The 17500-nt window shown below is 44.8% G+C and overlaps 1 protein-coding gene across 1 annotated transcript in view; it reads left to right on the forward strand.

Moving 5' to 3' along the window:
• The window catches only part of crim1 (cysteine rich transmembrane BMP regulator 1 (chordin-like)), a 106462-nt gene extending 90766 nt beyond the window's left edge, over positions 1–15696 (forward strand). Inside the window, exons 11-18 of the mRNA XM_042073165.1 lie at positions 1863–1984; positions 4412–4624; positions 6404–6619; positions 7966–8187; positions 8651–8839; positions 10203–10316; positions 11521–11711; positions 13031–15696. Coding sequence (XP_041929099.1) covers positions 1863–1984; positions 4412–4624; positions 6404–6619; positions 7966–8187; positions 8651–8839; positions 10203–10316; positions 11521–11711; positions 13031–13207 — 1444 coding nt within the window. The 3' untranslated portion in view covers positions 13208–15696. The remainder of the gene's footprint in view (positions 1–1862; positions 1985–4411; positions 4625–6403; positions 6620–7965; positions 8188–8650; positions 8840–10202; positions 10317–11520; positions 11712–13030) is intronic.
• Positions 15697–17500: the final 1804 nt, after the last annotated feature.

Raw genomic sequence — 17500 nt, forward strand, 5'->3', positions numbered from 1 at the left:
ATCATGCTCCATAACTCTAAGAAGCTGTAGGAATGGATGATGGTTAGTAAATGCGTCCATAGGTTCCCATCCTTTTCCTCGGCTGCCAGACCCATTCTCACGGCACGGGACAGACATGTCTGTGTTCTTTTTACACAGTCTCTCTGGCTTCTGAAGGCAGACGCTGCGGCGCCTTTTTTATTATTATGACACGTATACGATAGAGGCTCTTTCCCGCCGTGATGGCGAGCTGATAATGGGCTCTGCCTTTATGCGCTCGAATGTGGGTATCAGTGTTATTACTGAGGCAGGGAGTCCAGTCGGAATCACCGTACAGGCGCCCTGCAGAGCGAGATGACCGTGTCTCCTCCTCATTTTAACATACACACAGCTTGCCTCTCCAAACAGCCTATTATAGATTATGGTCCACATAGTAAAGGTGTGCATTGTATTGGCCTGATGTTATCTGAGTCACGTCACTGTCTTTCTTGTGTCTGTTGCTTACTCTCTTTCTTTCTTTCTTTCTTTCTTTCTTTCTTTCTCCATCCTCTCCTCCTTCTCCTCATCCTCCTCTTTCTTGTCTTCCTTCTCCTCTTCGTCATTTCATTCTCTTTATGAATGAGCATGCGGCACGGAAAATGCTCACATCTAAGATTCTAATTTTAGATGTCTATTTTACGCCCACGCAAAAGTTATGGCTCAGGCCCGAGCCACCGCACGCCTGAGCTGAATTATTCATGGGCCCCCGAAAGCTGCCTCTCACCCCCACACCCACACACACCCACCCACACCCACACACTCCGATCCCCTCCACTAACTCCCGCCGCCTGCCTCCCATCCTTCTCCATCCTCGCCCCCGTCCAGCCTGGATTGATACACCCAGCCACTGAATCCTCACCTGATAGCCCCTTATCACCAAACGCCGACTGCACACGGCTGCTTCGCACGCCCATTATTCAGACGATAAGAGTGAGAGAGCGCGAAGGAGGGAGGGGGGAGGGGATGGCGGGAGATAGGGAGACTTAGCGAAAGAAAAGAGGATGGGGAGTAGGTGGAGAAGGGGGCGGATGGGGGGGGGGGGGTGTTGAGGGGGTCTGGGTCTACTGAGGGCACTGGGGGGTGGAGGGGGGGGGGACATTCTGTGTGAACTTGAGAAAGGTGCCCTAGCACTTAGATATGGGAGGTGTGGTGGAGAGGGGAGCGTGTTTGGAGTCCAGCGCTTTGGCTTTGCCGCTCTTTAAAGCGCCATCTGCCAAACGGGTCCCGACGGTGGGGGGCATCAAAGACGGCCCGTGGCACCAGCGCTTGTCACTGGCACCTGGGATACGGCGCCAGCCGCCCGCTACAGATGCTCCGGGGGCAGTGACAAAGCAAGTCTCACGGCGTGCGCGCACCCACACACACACACACACACACACACACACACACACACACAACTACAACTGGATGAGAAAACAAATGGCTGGCTATGACAGTTATACAAGCAGAAAAACATTATCAGTGATTCACCCAGCTTCAACACTTCACAAGCCTCACTGGAGAGCAACTTTACTTTTACTCAATTACACAGCAAGACCTCCAACAACAAGTTTGTCTCTCTGGTCCTGTGGTCCCAAAAAATTACACACAAGTAATTTGAAATGTAAAAAAATCTATGTCTTCAGAAAAATAATTGTTTGGCTTTTTCTTTCTAGTTGTGGTGTTAAGTAACACTGAGCCTCATCTTAACCATGTCTTCAGATGACATATTTAAACGACATATCATCATCATGAAGGCTTTGAAAACCCTTCCATCCTACTGCTCATGCCTTTCCACTCTTTAGATGTGTCAAACAGATCACTCATGCACTGGTTGCCCTCCTTCTGTACCTCTCTTCTTACAGAAAGAACAAGCATGGCTGTGATCTGTGCCGCTGCAAGAAATGTCCAGAGCTGCCATGTGACAAGTCCTGTCCAATGGGCTTCCAGCAGGACCAGCTGGGCTGCCTCATTTGCCAGTGCAGAGGTAGGTCACCACAACTAGAGCTGCTTGTTTGTTTGTTTGTCTCCCTCCCTGATGATGATTCTCAAACACATGAAATATTCATAGAATTATGCATTAATGAAGGGAATGCTAGTATGCAAAGAAGGGCTACCCAACCATTGCTTTTGATGAATATGTATGACTTGATGGGAACTGTAAAATGTAATTGCCAATACTTAGCTAAGGCCCTTTTGTCAAGGAGTTATATTGCATTCATGGTGGTAAAATTACCATGTAATAAAGTGTGACTATATTCAACCTTGAGGCAGTAGTAGACCAATTTTAGATTGCAATGTGCTGCACTGGCAAGTGATCTACACAAGTGATCTACACACGCTACTGTACATTAAGGCACAGCAGGGACTGAATCAATATTTTATTAGATATGTGTCATTTTGGAGGGATTTTCGTGTTCGTGAAGCACAATTCACGGGGGAATTGTTAACAGCGACCTCTTCACAAGTTTTGTTAATGTAATGATCGTGCACATAAGTATTTTAATGCCTCACACTGGCTTCACACTCCACTCCCACCAGGGACAGAAATCAGAGTCCATTAGAGGAGGTGATTAGTTTGGCTGGCACCTTTCTGTGGGGAATTCATCATGTTGCTGTTTTTCTGAATTTGGAGTTGCGATTCTTCACACTATTTCTGCTTCTATTGCTACTCTATTATCCAGCTATCCATCCATCCATCTACAGTATCTGTCTACTATGCATCTATATCTATCTATATATATATATAGATATAAATCTATATATTACTGGTATCTTTCTATCTTTCCATTTTTTGCTAAATGCATCCAGCAGCCGTTTCTGCTAAACATCACTTCTTCATTATTCATTTTCCTTTTGTGCTGCTGTTTGATTTGGCCTAAATAAAACATCTGACACATCAAACATTTATGAGCTCTGACGAAGTCTGCTCAGTGTAATGAGAGATGAGAGATGAGAGCACAGGCGAAAAAATAGAAAAGAAAAAAAACACATGAAAATCCAATCGAAACGTTTCGAGTTTGGCTGTCAAAAGGGGCACCCTCCTTAAATTGCCCCTGCCAGACTTTAATCAAGGTGAGATGTCTCTCTCTCTCTCTCTCTCTCTCTCTCTCTCTCTCTCTCTCTCTCTCTCTCTCTCTCTCTCTCTCTCTCTCTCTCAGTCTCTCTCTCTCCCCCTCTTTCCTCTATCACTCCATCTCTCTTTCTCGCTTTCCCTTCCTTCCTTTCTTTTCTTCTCCCGTCTTTGTTATTGATCCGAGGGAGTCAGCCTCCCCTCCCCACTCATCTCTTGGCAGACACCCGAAACCAGGAGCCAGAGGGAAAGAGGGGGATGGAGGGAGGGAGAGAGGGAGAAAGTGAAAGGGAAATAGCAAGAAAGAGAGAGATATTTCAGGGGGTGGTACGCTCCAGGCTCCCCTCCGAGGGAGACAATACAAGCTTGAGGAATTGATGAAGGCCTTGAAAATCATCCTCCTCGCCTCGCCTACCCCTGTGTCGGCTTCCTCTCCCTCTCTCTCTCTCTCTTATTGGATTGGTGGATTTGATTAGAGACTCATGTTCCGTGACCGTCTGAAAGCTCATTCGCCCGTGCTTGCTTGTTGTCTCACAAACAAGACACACTGTATCACTGTGAGTGCGCTACCTGTCCTAGCAACGAGAAAAGGCAGACGCTGGACTGTGGGCATGGTGGGTGGTAGTGGTCATGGTGGTGGGTGGTGGTGGTGGAGGTGGTGGAGGTGGAGGTAGACCCAGCTGTGATCTGACCAGCATAGGCAGGCTGTTTTATATATGATTATATTCTCTATTACCCAGAGCGTTCGTTTTTCTCCTCATTGTTAGCGTCAACAAGCTTCTCGACTAATTGCCCACTCGTTTAGATCACAGAAGCAATTTAATCAATGATTACACAGCATCAGCGCTAAACACATTTGGAGTGGTTCTTGCCTCCAGGCCATGGGCCCTCGTCCAGCCAAGTTTGCAAATGGTTCCGCTTTGAACTGCTTTGAACCCGCTTCACCACAATTAAACTCTTTAATTGTGGTGAAGGATTTATACTGAGCTACTTTTTTCCTCTTTGGAACCTCTCATTCACCTGGTCTCGTTCAGAATCTACTTCTTCTTTGCGATTCTGGGTCTATGAGCACCACAGTGTCACGGCCCATGTTGATGTCTGTGTCTTCTGTGAAGCCGAGGCCTTAGTAATGTTGAATTTTGAATTATGAATCTAGTGCTCAGCAAACATAATGGAGTAAGAACGTTAATGTGTTACGTTGAACTGAACTTGAATTGAATTCACAGCATTGTTTTGGAATTGGTATTTCTTTGGCAATTCAGCTGCAGCACAGAAATGCTTTTTATAGTTTCTCGTGACCCCTCACCTTTGACCTTCTTCTGCATCCCTCACCTCCTCCAGATCAAACCGTATCATCGGTGGCACCGTCAGTGAAGCTCGGCTCATGCTTGTCCATGGATGGCCGTCGCCATGAGAACGGCGAGAACTGGCATGACGGCTGCCGCGACTGCTACTGCCACAACGGCCGGGAGATGTGCGCCCTCATCTCTTGCCCCGTGCCCACCTGCGAGAGCCCCACCATCCGCCCTGGCCAGTGCTGTCCCTCATGCCCAGGTAAGAGAATTTCCCCTTGGGGATAAATAAAGTATCTATCTATCTATCTATCTATCTACTGTATCTATCTATCTATCTATCTATCTATCTATCTATCTACTGTATCTATCTATCTATCTATCTAAGAGGAGTGGACGGTGGGGTTCAGGAGAGACATTTAGACTGATGGAGATCCAGACAAGCTAATTAATGTTTTATGAGCTCCACTGGGTAGAAGTTTGAGGACCTTTGTTTTATTAACAGAAACCGATCGGTTTTAAGTAGTTCATCATAGTTACAAGTTCATGTGAGATCAGTAGTCAGTAGGCGGTTGAAGACCCACTGGAATACATTAATATGCAGACACATACACACATTTACAGACCCAACCACCCAACCACCCGCCCACCCCAACACACTCAAACTCACCCCAACACACACCTGTCTGGACAGTGTTGCGTTCAGATCTCCCCTGCAGGGGAGGCCTGCTACCCGCATGCCCAGCTCCGTCTCAGACAGGGCTTTTCATCCTTAATGAGGTGCACCTGAGTCCACATCATTTAGAAAAATATTAGTTTTCAGTGCTCGTAAGCCACGTCCCCACACACCAAGGCTGCGCTGCAAGCGCACAAGACTCCACGCAATTAACTGGAAAAGGAATAATTACGTGAAGACAAGATCACACAAACAAAACATCTGACATTATGCAGCTGTCAACAGAGCAGAAGTTGTGTGTGTGTGTGTGTGTGTGTGAAGAAGCAGAAGGCATACAAAATAGAGTGAGTGAGAGAAAGAGAGAGAGAGAGAGAGAGAGAGACAATGACAATAACAGAAACAGATGAAGGAAAATGTAATATTTATTCGGAGAAAGTTAAATAAATAAAATATTTATTAGTGTGTCATAAACAAAGAGAGATTGCCTAAGACCAGTGAGGCACTATCGTTAATTTTTTAGTCCATACTTTGTTTATTTGTTTGTGCATTTTGGTTTGTTTGTTTCATTTATTCATTTATTTAATTCTGTTTTTTTCATTCATGTATTCAATTTTTTATCAACAATAATTTTATACAAATATCGACTGTTTGTCAATATTGTTCTCTGCACTGCAATAAAGCTGAGTAAATTGAAATTGCAAACAGGAGACCCAGATAAGAGAGTGAGAGAGAGTACGTATAGGCTGCTTTATGCAATACTCACTGGCAAAAAAAAACATTGTTAGCATTGATTGAGAAGACCTAGTTCAGAGTCTATAATTAGACAGGCTAAAACCTAGCAGGCAGTAAGGAATATCATGACCAGTTTAATTAATCCTAGAGGAATTACATTAAATGCCCCCTCCCCAGACTTGAAGTCTCCATCATGTCAGTCAATGCTTTGGGCTCTTTATCGAACCTTTATTTTAAAAAGAACAGCCTGTATCAGTGTCAGCATCTTTTATAGACCTCAACTAATGAGGACATGTTGTTAAGTCCTACTGAGTGCCTCTGAAGGGAGCTATACTGTACACTGTCTCTCATTTGTTTATTGTATTTTTCTACCCTCTCTCATTTTCACTGCAAAGTAGCTGGCTAAGCGATAATTATTTGTCTTTGTTTTTTTTTTTTTTTTTAAGTATTCCAAGGGGAATTTTTATGCTTTTTGCTTTTGTCTTTTAGTATTTCTTGGTATGCATATGGTATTTATATGCATTGTTTTTCCACTTTACTCATAATGAAGTCAAAGTTTTTCTTTCCTCTCTCTCTCTCTCTCTCTCTCTCTCTCTCTCTCTCTCTCTCTCTCTCTCTCTCTTGTTTCCCCAGACGAGCCGAGCTCCCATAAGCCGGTGCTGAGCGACTCGTCGGTGTGCCTGGCCCCCGGCGGCGAGTACTTTGTGGAGGGCGAGACCTGGAACATCGACTCGTGCACACAGTGCACCTGCCACAGTGGGCGGGTGCTGTGCGAGACCGAGGTGTGCCCACCCCTGCTGTGCCAGAACCCAATCAGGTCGCAGGACTCCTGCTGTCCACACTGCCCAGGTAAGTCGGATTGGTTCAGGCGGGTCATGTGTGTGGGTGTGCAGATGTGTGTGTGTGTGTGTGTGTGTGTGTGTGTGTGTGTGTGTGTATGTGTGTGTGTGTGTTTGTGTGTGTGCGTGTATATACCGCATGTACAGTATGTGTGGGTGCTGTGTATGTTCAGACGTTGCAGCATGTGTGTGTATGTGTGTGTGTTCAAATTTGTCAGCGTGTGTGTGTGTGTGTCGGAAACTTTTTGTTTAGATTCGCTCTGAGTGTTGCTGCAGGGTGATTGGAATTATTGCTTTTATTTTCTAGCCAGTGTGACTCAGTGACCTTTAGAGAAACTTTCCTGAGGAAAGCAGAGAACTACTGTTTCTATTGATCTGTTTCTTTAACTGAGGTAATTCTCAGGTGACTATGCTAACTTAACTCCATGATCAGCAAAACTGTGTCTGGTCAAGCAAAGTTATGACTGACTGTGACGGGAAAACTGCAAGGCATTAACAGCCCAGATGGGATGAAGGTGCAGAATACATACAAACACGCACGCACACACACACACACACACACACACACACACACACACACACACATATATTCACGGGCCCCCCAGCTGAGTAGCATCCTGCTCAGAACACACAAGCACACACACACACACACACACACACACACACACACACACACACACACACACACACACACACACACACACACACACACACACACACACACACACAAAGAGAAGGAATGTGTGGAGGAATCTGCATTGTACAGAAGTCAGCAGGTTTTGTGTGAAAATGGCGTTCAGGAAACAAAGCAGAGTGAGAGGGGAAGTGGGTGTGAGAGAGACATTTTGTTTTGAACTCCAAATTGGCAAAGTTCCTCAAATCTGTATAAGCTTGAAATATTTGTCTGTCTCAGCCTTTTGTTTGGACAAAACACAGCCAAATAACCAGGATTACTGCGTTGTGTTTGAATGTCGCGAATATTTATTCACCATCAAATATTTAGTTTCAGAATGATGAATAAGAGACAGACAATAAGAGATGAGCAAGACTGGAAGCATTTAAGCAGATAGTTGAAATGTGAACAACTGCTGAATAAGAATTACTACAGTTTGTATAAATAATAGCTATTCATTGGTGGTGTGGTACGGCTTGATGTATTGCAGGAATCAATATGGGAATGAATGACGTGCAATAAATTTCAAGTTTTAAACCATAAGAAATGAAAAGTAATTATACCAAATGCACTCTGTTTGGTTGTCTTGGACTGAGAAAACACTAAACGGTATACGTAGATAGAGCATCGCCTTTTTGCACTAAGGGAATGACCTTTGACCTCTCGTCCGCTCCCAACCATAGAGGAACCTGTGACCCCGCAGTCACCCAGCAACGACAGCATGCCCAGCTACTGCCGCAACGAGGAGGGCGACATCTTCCTGGCGGCCGAGTCGTGGAAGCCCAACATGTGCTCCAGCTGCGTGTGTCTGGACGGCACCATCAGCTGCTTCTCGGAGACCTGCCCGCCGGTGGCCTGCGCCCGGCCTGTGCTCCGCAAGGGACAGTGCTGCCCCTACTGCCTGGGTAGGTGGCCATAGGACACCTTGGCATCGTGGCACATGTTGCGTAGGCAACCTAGACATGTCTCAACGCCATGGTTTTGCTCCAACCTTAGAAAAACTTGGTCACCGCACACTCTCTCATCTCTTTTTCCTTTTATTTTTATCCCAACGTTTCGGCCTGCCAGACTTTGTCAAGGTTCCTTTGCTCCGACCTTACCAAAAGGAAGCTTTCAATATAGAGAGCTGCTCTATCACTTAGTACAGTAGTAGAGGAGATACTACTGCTTTTGAGAAACGTAATTCAAGCTGGTGTAGTCTTAAATCTTACTGGTAAATAGGGCAAATATTGTAAGTTATAACAAGAACTGTGTCTGGCAGTGTTTTATGCCCATATGGCACTTTCTGTCTCTGATTTGTTTATTTCAACCGTGTTAACACCCACCTCCAACCCCCCCCCCCCCACCCCACCCCCTGACTGTCACCAGACGCCACCCCCAAAGCCGTGTGCCACTTCAACGGGAAGACGTACATGGACGAGGAGCGCTGGGACATCGACAGCTGCACACACTGCTATTGCCTGCAGGGCCAGACCCTCTGCTCGACGGTCAGCTGCCCCGCCCTGCCCTGCCACCAGCCAATCATCGTGGAGGGCAGCTGCTGCCCCATGTGCCCTGGTAAGACGCTCGGGTTCACTCAGGTGGACCATTTTGACTTATTTATTTGTTTGTTTGCTATTTATAGTTTGCGCTTTTACCCAGAGCGAGGTAGAGCACAGTCCCAAGTAGCAGAAGGTTAAAAAGAAGCGACAGAGAATGGGAAACTTCCGTGTCAATCAAATGGACGTGACAAAGCTGTCCCTGTATTATGCTCTGCAAATTTTAACAGCCAGAATAAGATGTCATACTTGATTATACTGGAACAGGCTTAGTAGAGAGATTTCAATGCAAATATGATATACAGTGAATTTATTGGATGAAACTAAATACTAACAGCAGGAAACACTGCACGCTTCTTTTTGGCACGCTGTCTGCCTCACTGCACTCATTAATTACATCTATTTTCTTGTCGTTTATTTGCGGGGGGTGGAAGAGGGGGTCTAGCATTACCTACGCAAGTGCACCCAGTTGCTTTTAGGGCCAGTCCTTATTATAATGGAGAGGGGTTGCTCTAGCACACAGCGTCTGGCTGAGAGGAGTTCTTTGAGGAAGCTGATTCAAATGAAATTGGACGCATGTTAAACAAGGCGACTTTGTGCTGCAGGAGATAATGGAATTGATCGTGGCATTCTTCCATTTCGAGGTGTTGGGGACGGGCCTCCACCTCTTCCACCCAAGTGCACACAAATACACATAGATTCATACACACACACACATACACACACATACAGTACATACACACACACACACACACACACACACACACACACACACACACACACACACATAGAAATTCGGCAAACACACACACTCACAAACTGACTTTCTCCTTGCTGGAGTGTTCAAAGACAAAGGTCGATAAGATAATTTGGGGATAATTAAATCCATCCCTGATTAGCCTTTAAGATTAGACTGCAATTTCACCTTTTGGAGTCGGGTTGCAGCCTGTTAACTTCAGAGGTCAATTTGTCGTTGCCATGACAACTCGTTTGCGGACAGTGTGTAAAAAGAACTGCATGGGTGTGTTGGGGCCTTTCTCTGTTCTGTTGTTTGTGTGTGTTGTTTGTGTGTGTGTGTGTGTGTGTGTGTGTGTGAGAGTTTGAGGGGGGGGGGGGGGGGGCTGTCTCCCATCATTCCACCTTGAGCATCTTTGAGCATCTGTGTGTGACTGACATTCCATTTGCACCTCAAATCTCTGCGATAATGCCTTTTGAATTTAATGTAATATATTTCCTGTGCCCCAATATTCACTGTGTGTGTGTGTGTGTGTGTGTGTGTGTGTGTGTGTGTGTGTGTGTGTGTGTGTGTGTGTGTGTGTGTCTGTGTGTGTGTGTGTGTGTGTCTGTGTGTGTGTGTCTGTGTGTGTGTGCGTGTGTTTCAGAAATGTATGCCCCGACCAACGTCCCCATCGAGAAGACTGACCAGAAAGACAAGATCCCTCATCAGCCTGCCTGGCCTACCCACAGCGAGAACGACATCATGCCTCAGTTTAGAGGTCAGACACACACACACACACACACACACACACACACATGCATGCACATGCAGAAGCAAACATACATACTGTACACTTACAAACACAACAAACACAATTACACACACACACACACACACACACACACACACACACACACACACACACACACACACACACACAGACACACACACAAACACACACATTTTGAAGGTCATTCCAGAGTTGCGTTTTCCCCTTTGCTGCATTCAGAGGGAAAATTCTGAATGTCTGTAATCTGCAAACAGCAGCACTGCTGCGCGTCTCTCTTTACATGCCCACTGTGCGCCAATCACATTCATTACCCTCTATCTCCTGCTCCAAGACTACTTGTACTAATTAGCAAATCCACAGGACTCTGTGTAGCCCCCCCACCACCACCACCATCAACACCACCACTATCCCCAACACCCCTCAAACCCCTGAGCCAGCGCCATCCAGCTGAGTTCCACAGCAGACCGAGATTAGAAAGCCTGCACCCCCCCCCCCTACCCCCTCCCCCTACATCCACTCCCCATCCATTTAGTCGGTGAGCCGGTCCCCGCTTACAGGGAGACCGGACTCACCTCGCTGTAGAACATCAAAGATAAACAGGCGAAAAAACAACCGGCTCGGCATCTCCGCTTACAACTTAATCCTAATCCTCCGGGAAGCAGGGCGCCGTAGCCATAGGTGCCAACCGCCTGCCGACCTGCCTTTCTTTAACGGGAGTGTTTTTCGGAGCGAGATAGAGATACTGCTTCTCCATGTTGTTGTGTTCTTTTAATCTCTAATATGAGAGGAGAGATGGGGTGGGGTGGGGTGGGGTGGGGTGGGGTGAGGTTGAGGAGGGCGTCCAAGCGGTGCTATCTGAGGCCTCAACATTTAGTCTTTTCCAATGACACTGTGAACTCATCCTCTAATGCAGTTTGTGTGGAGCCTAACCCGAAGGAATGGGGGTTGCTCTATCTGTGTATTTGTATACAGTATAAGGCTTATGTTGAATAAATTGGTGTACCGGTATTTTTTTATTTTTTTTTATTTTTTCTTTACGTGTGTGCGTGAGCGCGTGTGTGTGTGTGTAATGGAGAGAGTGAGATGGGTGTGCCGGTATGATTTGATGTGTCTGTTTGAAATAGACGTGTTGGAGTGTCTTCACAGCGACACCTCACCCTCTGCCATGTCTTCTCTGTCTGGTCCACTGCAGGTGACTTTGGCAGTCTGCAGATGCCCTACCTGGACGGCAAGGCGCCGCTGGCCCGCGAGGAGCGCACGCTGCAGTCGGTGGCGTGGGTGGCACTGCCCGTGGCCATGATGCTGCTGGTCATCGCCGCCCTGCTGCTGCTCAACCAGAAGAAGCAGTGGATCCCCGTGCCCTGCTATCGTACGCCCACCAAGGTACGCGCCAGCGTCCTACGCGCCACGCCATGGCACACATCACATCACGTTGCCACACATACAGTAACTCTTTATGCGTCAAACCACTCAGTAGATAGATAGATACTTTATTGATCCCCAGGAGAAATTCAAGCAAGGAAATTCAGTAGCATACAGACAACACACACACATTCACTAACAGCAGAAAAAGTCATTAAAAGTATATAATATAAAAACACAACTAACATAACTTACACACCACACCATACCACACACACCAAACCAAACCACACCACACCTGAAGACTACACATCATGTCACATCTACACATCAAACCATGTTACAACCGCACCACACCACACCACACCAAACCACACCACACCTGAGACTACACATCATGTCACATCTACACATCAAACCATCAAACCACTCACTTACACACCACATGATACCGCACCACACCACACCACACCAAACCACACCACACTTGAGACTACACATCATGTCACACCACAACCGACCCCATTTCACACAGCACTGCACCACACAACACCATTACTCAAGTAGAATATCAGACAGGCACTGTTGATGGTTTATTGAGGGAGGGATTGTTAAATATCAAATGTCAGCATTGAAAAGGAGCATTTGATGAAATTCTCCTACATTTTAATCAACTATCAATGTCAAAGGCTCTATAAAAACATGCAATAAGAGAGAAGAATCCAAGGCAATCAAAAGCCCATGATATGCCCGTCAGTCATGTATCTAAAGCCAAACCAGTGCCAACAGGCATAGGAAGCCACTGAAGACAGGGGACTTATTCAGTTGTAGACAAGGAAATGGCTAATCTGTGCGAGTATACCTTTTGAAAAACAAAACAACTCTTCTGCAATTATAGAATCATGCTTTAATTATAGAATCATGATCATAATCATGGAATAGCCTGTGTGCCATAAAAGATGTGTGTAATGATCGGAGTGCCATGGCCTCTTCAATAGATGTGTTGGGCTGTATTGGCAATGCACTGTGGTATGTTATCTGTGTGTATTAATGATGCATACCCCCCATGATCTGTAAACACTAAGAACAAAAACAAATGACTTCAAAGCTGATGAAACCCATTTGTTGTCAAGACGTGAAGATAAAAGTGGGACGGTTTATTTTTTCACAAACATTAGAGCTTTGTTTTTCATCCTGGAGAGATCTTTGAAGTAGTCTTAACATCATGTGAATTAGCTGAAACGGATCATGAAAACTAACTGTGCATGTGCACCTGTTTCTCTGTCTCTCTCTCTGTGTGTGTGTGTGTGTGTGTGCATATTTTTCCTTTGTTTGTAAAGCCCACCTGTCTGAACAACCAGCTGGTGTACGTGGACTGCCAGAAGGGCACCAAGGTGCAGGTGGACAGTGCCCAGCGGATGCTGCGGATGGCTGACCCGGACTCCAGATACAGCGGCTACTACAGCATGCAGAAGCACAACAACCTGCAGGCAGACAACTTCTACCAGACTGCCTGAGCCAGAGATGGATGGATGGATGGAGAGAGAGAGAGAGAGAGAGATGAAGAGACAGAGTGAGAGAGAGAGAAAGAGAGAGGGAGAGAGTGAGGAGGAAAGGAAGAGACTTTGAGTGAACGACCTGCAGCAGCCCAAACACGAAAAATGCGTGACCACCTGATATGAGAGTGCTAGAAGAGAAAGAAAGAGAGAAAGAATAGAAAGACCTGAGAGAAAGAGGGAAGAAACAAAAGACATTGGCCGAAACAATCCACACACCATACCAACAGAGAAGAAAAGTTAAAAGCAACAAAACTGTACAAGAAATACAAAGCCTCCCACCATTCAACAAACAAATAAGCAAGAAAACAAGACAGCTGACAATCTCATCCAGACATGAAAATCACAAACCAAAATGCAGGAATGATAACTATTTGAATGGGAGATGAAAACTGTTCCTAAGTATGTGTGCAAAAGATAGTTGTGTGTGTGTGTGTGTGTGTGTGTGTGTGTGTGTGTGTGTGTGTGTGTGTGCGTGTGTGTGTGTGTGTGTGTGTAGGTGCAGGTGTGTTCATTTGAAATCAGATGTATGTGAGATTAGGATGATTTTTGTTTTGAGTAATCTCTTCCTGCATTCCTGTTCAGTTTCTTTGTCAGAAGAAGGAAAGTGTTTTTTTTTTTTTGGTTGTTTTTTTCCCCCGAGGACACAACGGCACCCCCTCGCGCGTGTGTACCAGTGCGACTGTGGACGCTAGTTTGACCCGCTGTACCAAAGCTCTCTTTTTTTTTCTATCCCATAATAACCACCCATCCCCACGAGGGCTGTAATCACGGGAACCTTGTGAACTTTCTGGAACACAGTGAAAGAAAGGGAGAAGAGAGGAGGGGAAAAGAGACAAGAGTAAGCATGAATGAGAGGGGAGAGAGAGGAAGACAAGGGGGTCTGGATAGTAAGATACACCCACTGCAGAGATCCCACTCTCCATCACTTCTTCCCCGCATGTTATGAACTGATCTGATAGTTTTGTTTTGCCGTCATGATGAGGCACGGAGGAAGAAACAGGAGACAGGAGGAGGAAGAAGAGGCACCACGACAGCACTCTTCATCATCACCATGTGGACTTTGGCACCGGAGTCTTTGGGCTTCTCGTATTTTATTTACTTTATTATTTGTGGGGTTTCTTGCGTAGAACCATTGATTTTGAATGCACACATCCACGGAGAGTGACACCAGATTAGTGGGTCACTCTAGACAGGAAGTGGTGTGAATCTGGATCCGCTCCGGCTCAGAGCCAGATAGGCTCCAGTCAGCTGCTAACTGGTAAAGGGGAGGGGTTAGGGCTGACTGCGACCTTTGACCTCCAGCGTCCTGGTGATCTGACTTTTTCTCACATTCTGAGCAATGATGTATTTGTGTTTGATGAACCAGTATAACGTGAGATTAGGACAAAGCATTGCGCACAGGTGACCGGTGTGGAGTTGAGCATAATGCTTTTTTTTTTTTACAAGTGCTGCGTTTGTTTTAATCCTGGCTTTGTTTCTATTGGAGTCCACTAGGGGGAGCTCTAAGTCTGCGCATAGATCATGATCCAGCCGCTCCACTAGGGAAGACACAGCTGTCACGAAACAAGATAGAATCAAAGAAACGTTCAAATGTTATGTTTTTCTTTCTTTCAGACAAATACAATTACTCTTTGATTCTTTTGTCATTGTGTTTTTAACATATGTCCCTATTTTAAGACGTTTCACAATGATGGCGTTACCGAAGCACCTTCTGTGTTGATCTTATTTGTTTGATAAGTAATTGGCTTTGAACAGATCTTTTGAAATGCATTATAGGAACATTAGCAGTGTGTACATAGCAATCATGCAGCAAAAGACCGGGGATAAAAAGTGTGAATATGTATGTATGTATGTATGTATGTAATGTATGTATGTATGTACGTATAGTATGTATGTGTGTTTGTGTATGTGGGTGTGAACATTTGACATTATGTGTGTTCGATGTGTGTGTGCACAGCAACCCACATGCATGTACATTCTAATTTTAATTTTATTATTTTGCTCCTTCACTCTTAATATTTCATTTTCCTGTTGAATGTATTTATAATGCAGAAAAAAAAATCATGTTTTTTTTTTTTTTTTTTTAAAACTAAAGCAACAGCGGAGGTAACTAGTGGTAACGGGCATTCCTCTGCCTTGTCTGTTTGCTCAGGTGAGCTGGGTAAAAGAAAAGCAAGAAAGAAAGAAAGAAAGAAAGAAAGGACATACATCTCAGTGTATATGTTTTTTAAAAATTGTCTTGTCCACAAGTGCTCTGCTCACATGTCCCAGCAGCGTGTGCCTCGTTCGTCATAGCAACGCTGTGGAACTCCAGTCTGACCAGTGTCACTCATCTCTCTATTCTTCTCTGTCATTGTTTTTGCTTCTGATGTCCAAACCACTGGAAAGTCGATCAGCATAAGCTGTTAAAGAGAGAAAGAGTGATGGAGAGAGAGAAAGAAAGGGAGGGGCGGGAGGGGAGGGGACAGGGAAAACGGGAGGAGAGAGGGAGGGTTGTAGACTTGTGATAGGTCGTCTTTTGGGTGTATTTAAATCTGTCTGGCGATGTTGTTAGTAGAATTCTTGGCACTTTTATATAGAGAGAAATGAACCTTTTGTGAGCATGTGTACTGTATGTCTGTGTCTATGAGTGATGTGAGTGTGAGTGTGCGCCTTTTTTATTGTTAGTCTTTTTTTTTTTAAAAACAACTGCTTGTCTTTGAAAGTCTTGCCTTTTGAAACCCTGTAAGACCCAGTGCTGCTGTGCATTTAGGACTAGACAGTCAACAAATGGCCATTTACAAAGAAACAGACACACACACACACACACACACACACACATGCAAACACACTTATAAATGAGCATGCAAGCACTCCAACACATACAGTGACACAGACCTTGAGCACAGGTCAGAAGACAGCCATATGCACAATAATGTCAACAGAACGCCAGAAACTCTTGCCTAAGAGATAGATGTTGCCTCTCATGTGTATATACATCCATTAGTAAGTCACACATACACACACACACACGCACCATGCATTTCAGACATTGTAGAGCACTGGGAAGCACTTCACCAATAATGCATTTCCTCAGACGTCAGACCTAAGAGTGTTAGCATACATTATTACCTGTAATGCTTTGTAGGGTGTGTGTGTGTGTGTGTGTGTGTGTGTGAGTGGGTGGGTGGGTGAGAAAGAGTGTGTGTGTGTGAGTGTGTTTATGTTCATGCATCATGTGTGATTTTGAATGGTCAGAACTGGGTGTGATGTGTGTGTCTGTGTCCGTGTGTGTGTCTGTGTGTGAGGTTGACAGCTACCGAAGTTTTTGTTTTGCAGACGACTAGTGTTGTTTTTCACACTGATAATGGTTGGGTACTGCGCGGGTGAGTGTGAGCTCATCACAGCTGTGTGTTTGTTAGCCATGGGTCTTGTGGGGACGAAACGTGTACTTTTTTTTTTCTTTTCCAGTGCATCTTCCAAGTATTGTTGTAAATACTTGGGTGTCACTTGCCAAAACAAAATAAAACAAAAACACAAAAAAAAGGTTAAAAGAGAGGAAAAAGAACTAGATTTAATTTATTATTTTAATGACCTTTTAATAATTTATTAACAAGCAAAAACAGTCAAAAGAACTCAAACCTGAACAGTCGACAGGAGCATGTAAAGTAACATCGATGCAGCTGAAATTGTGAAACTTTTTTTCTGATAGTGTCATGTCTCTGGAAGAAGAGAGCGTGAAAGAAAAATAATAACACAAATGAGAGAGTGTGTACTGTAAAAAAAGAACATGAGTGCAAGAATACATGTTTCTCATTTCTGTCAGGTTGTTCTTTTTTTCTTTTTGTTTGCCCCCCAAATCCCATCCTCCCCTCAATCCACTATTGACTTGCATTGTCTGAGCACAAAAAGCTAGAAAGAAGGACAAGCCTGCACTTCAGGTCCCTTTCAGATAAAAAGATCCCACATGAGCTCAGTTATAAATCCTTGTGTTTTCTTTTTCTTTGTATCTTCATTTCTTACCCTGGTTTCTCTTTTCTGTTCCTCTTGTATTTTGCAGAGAAGTCCCTATAGAGTCTATAAACTACTGGTGTTCTATGCTTATGTATAAAGAGAGACAGAGAGAACAATGTTGATATTGATAATATTGCAAAAAAAAAACAATATTTTTAAAAAGGATAGATGAAGATTTGACTCGGAATTCCTGTAGCACAGCAGATTTTTTTAATTCTCTTGTATTATTTTGTTTGTTTCTTTGCAGCACAATAAATA

This window comes from Alosa sapidissima, chromosome 19, assembly GCF_018492685.1.
Source record: "Alosa sapidissima isolate fAloSap1 chromosome 19, fAloSap1.pri, whole genome shotgun sequence".
Classification (NCBI taxonomy): domain Eukaryota; kingdom Metazoa; phylum Chordata; class Actinopteri; order Clupeiformes; family Clupeidae; genus Alosa; species Alosa sapidissima.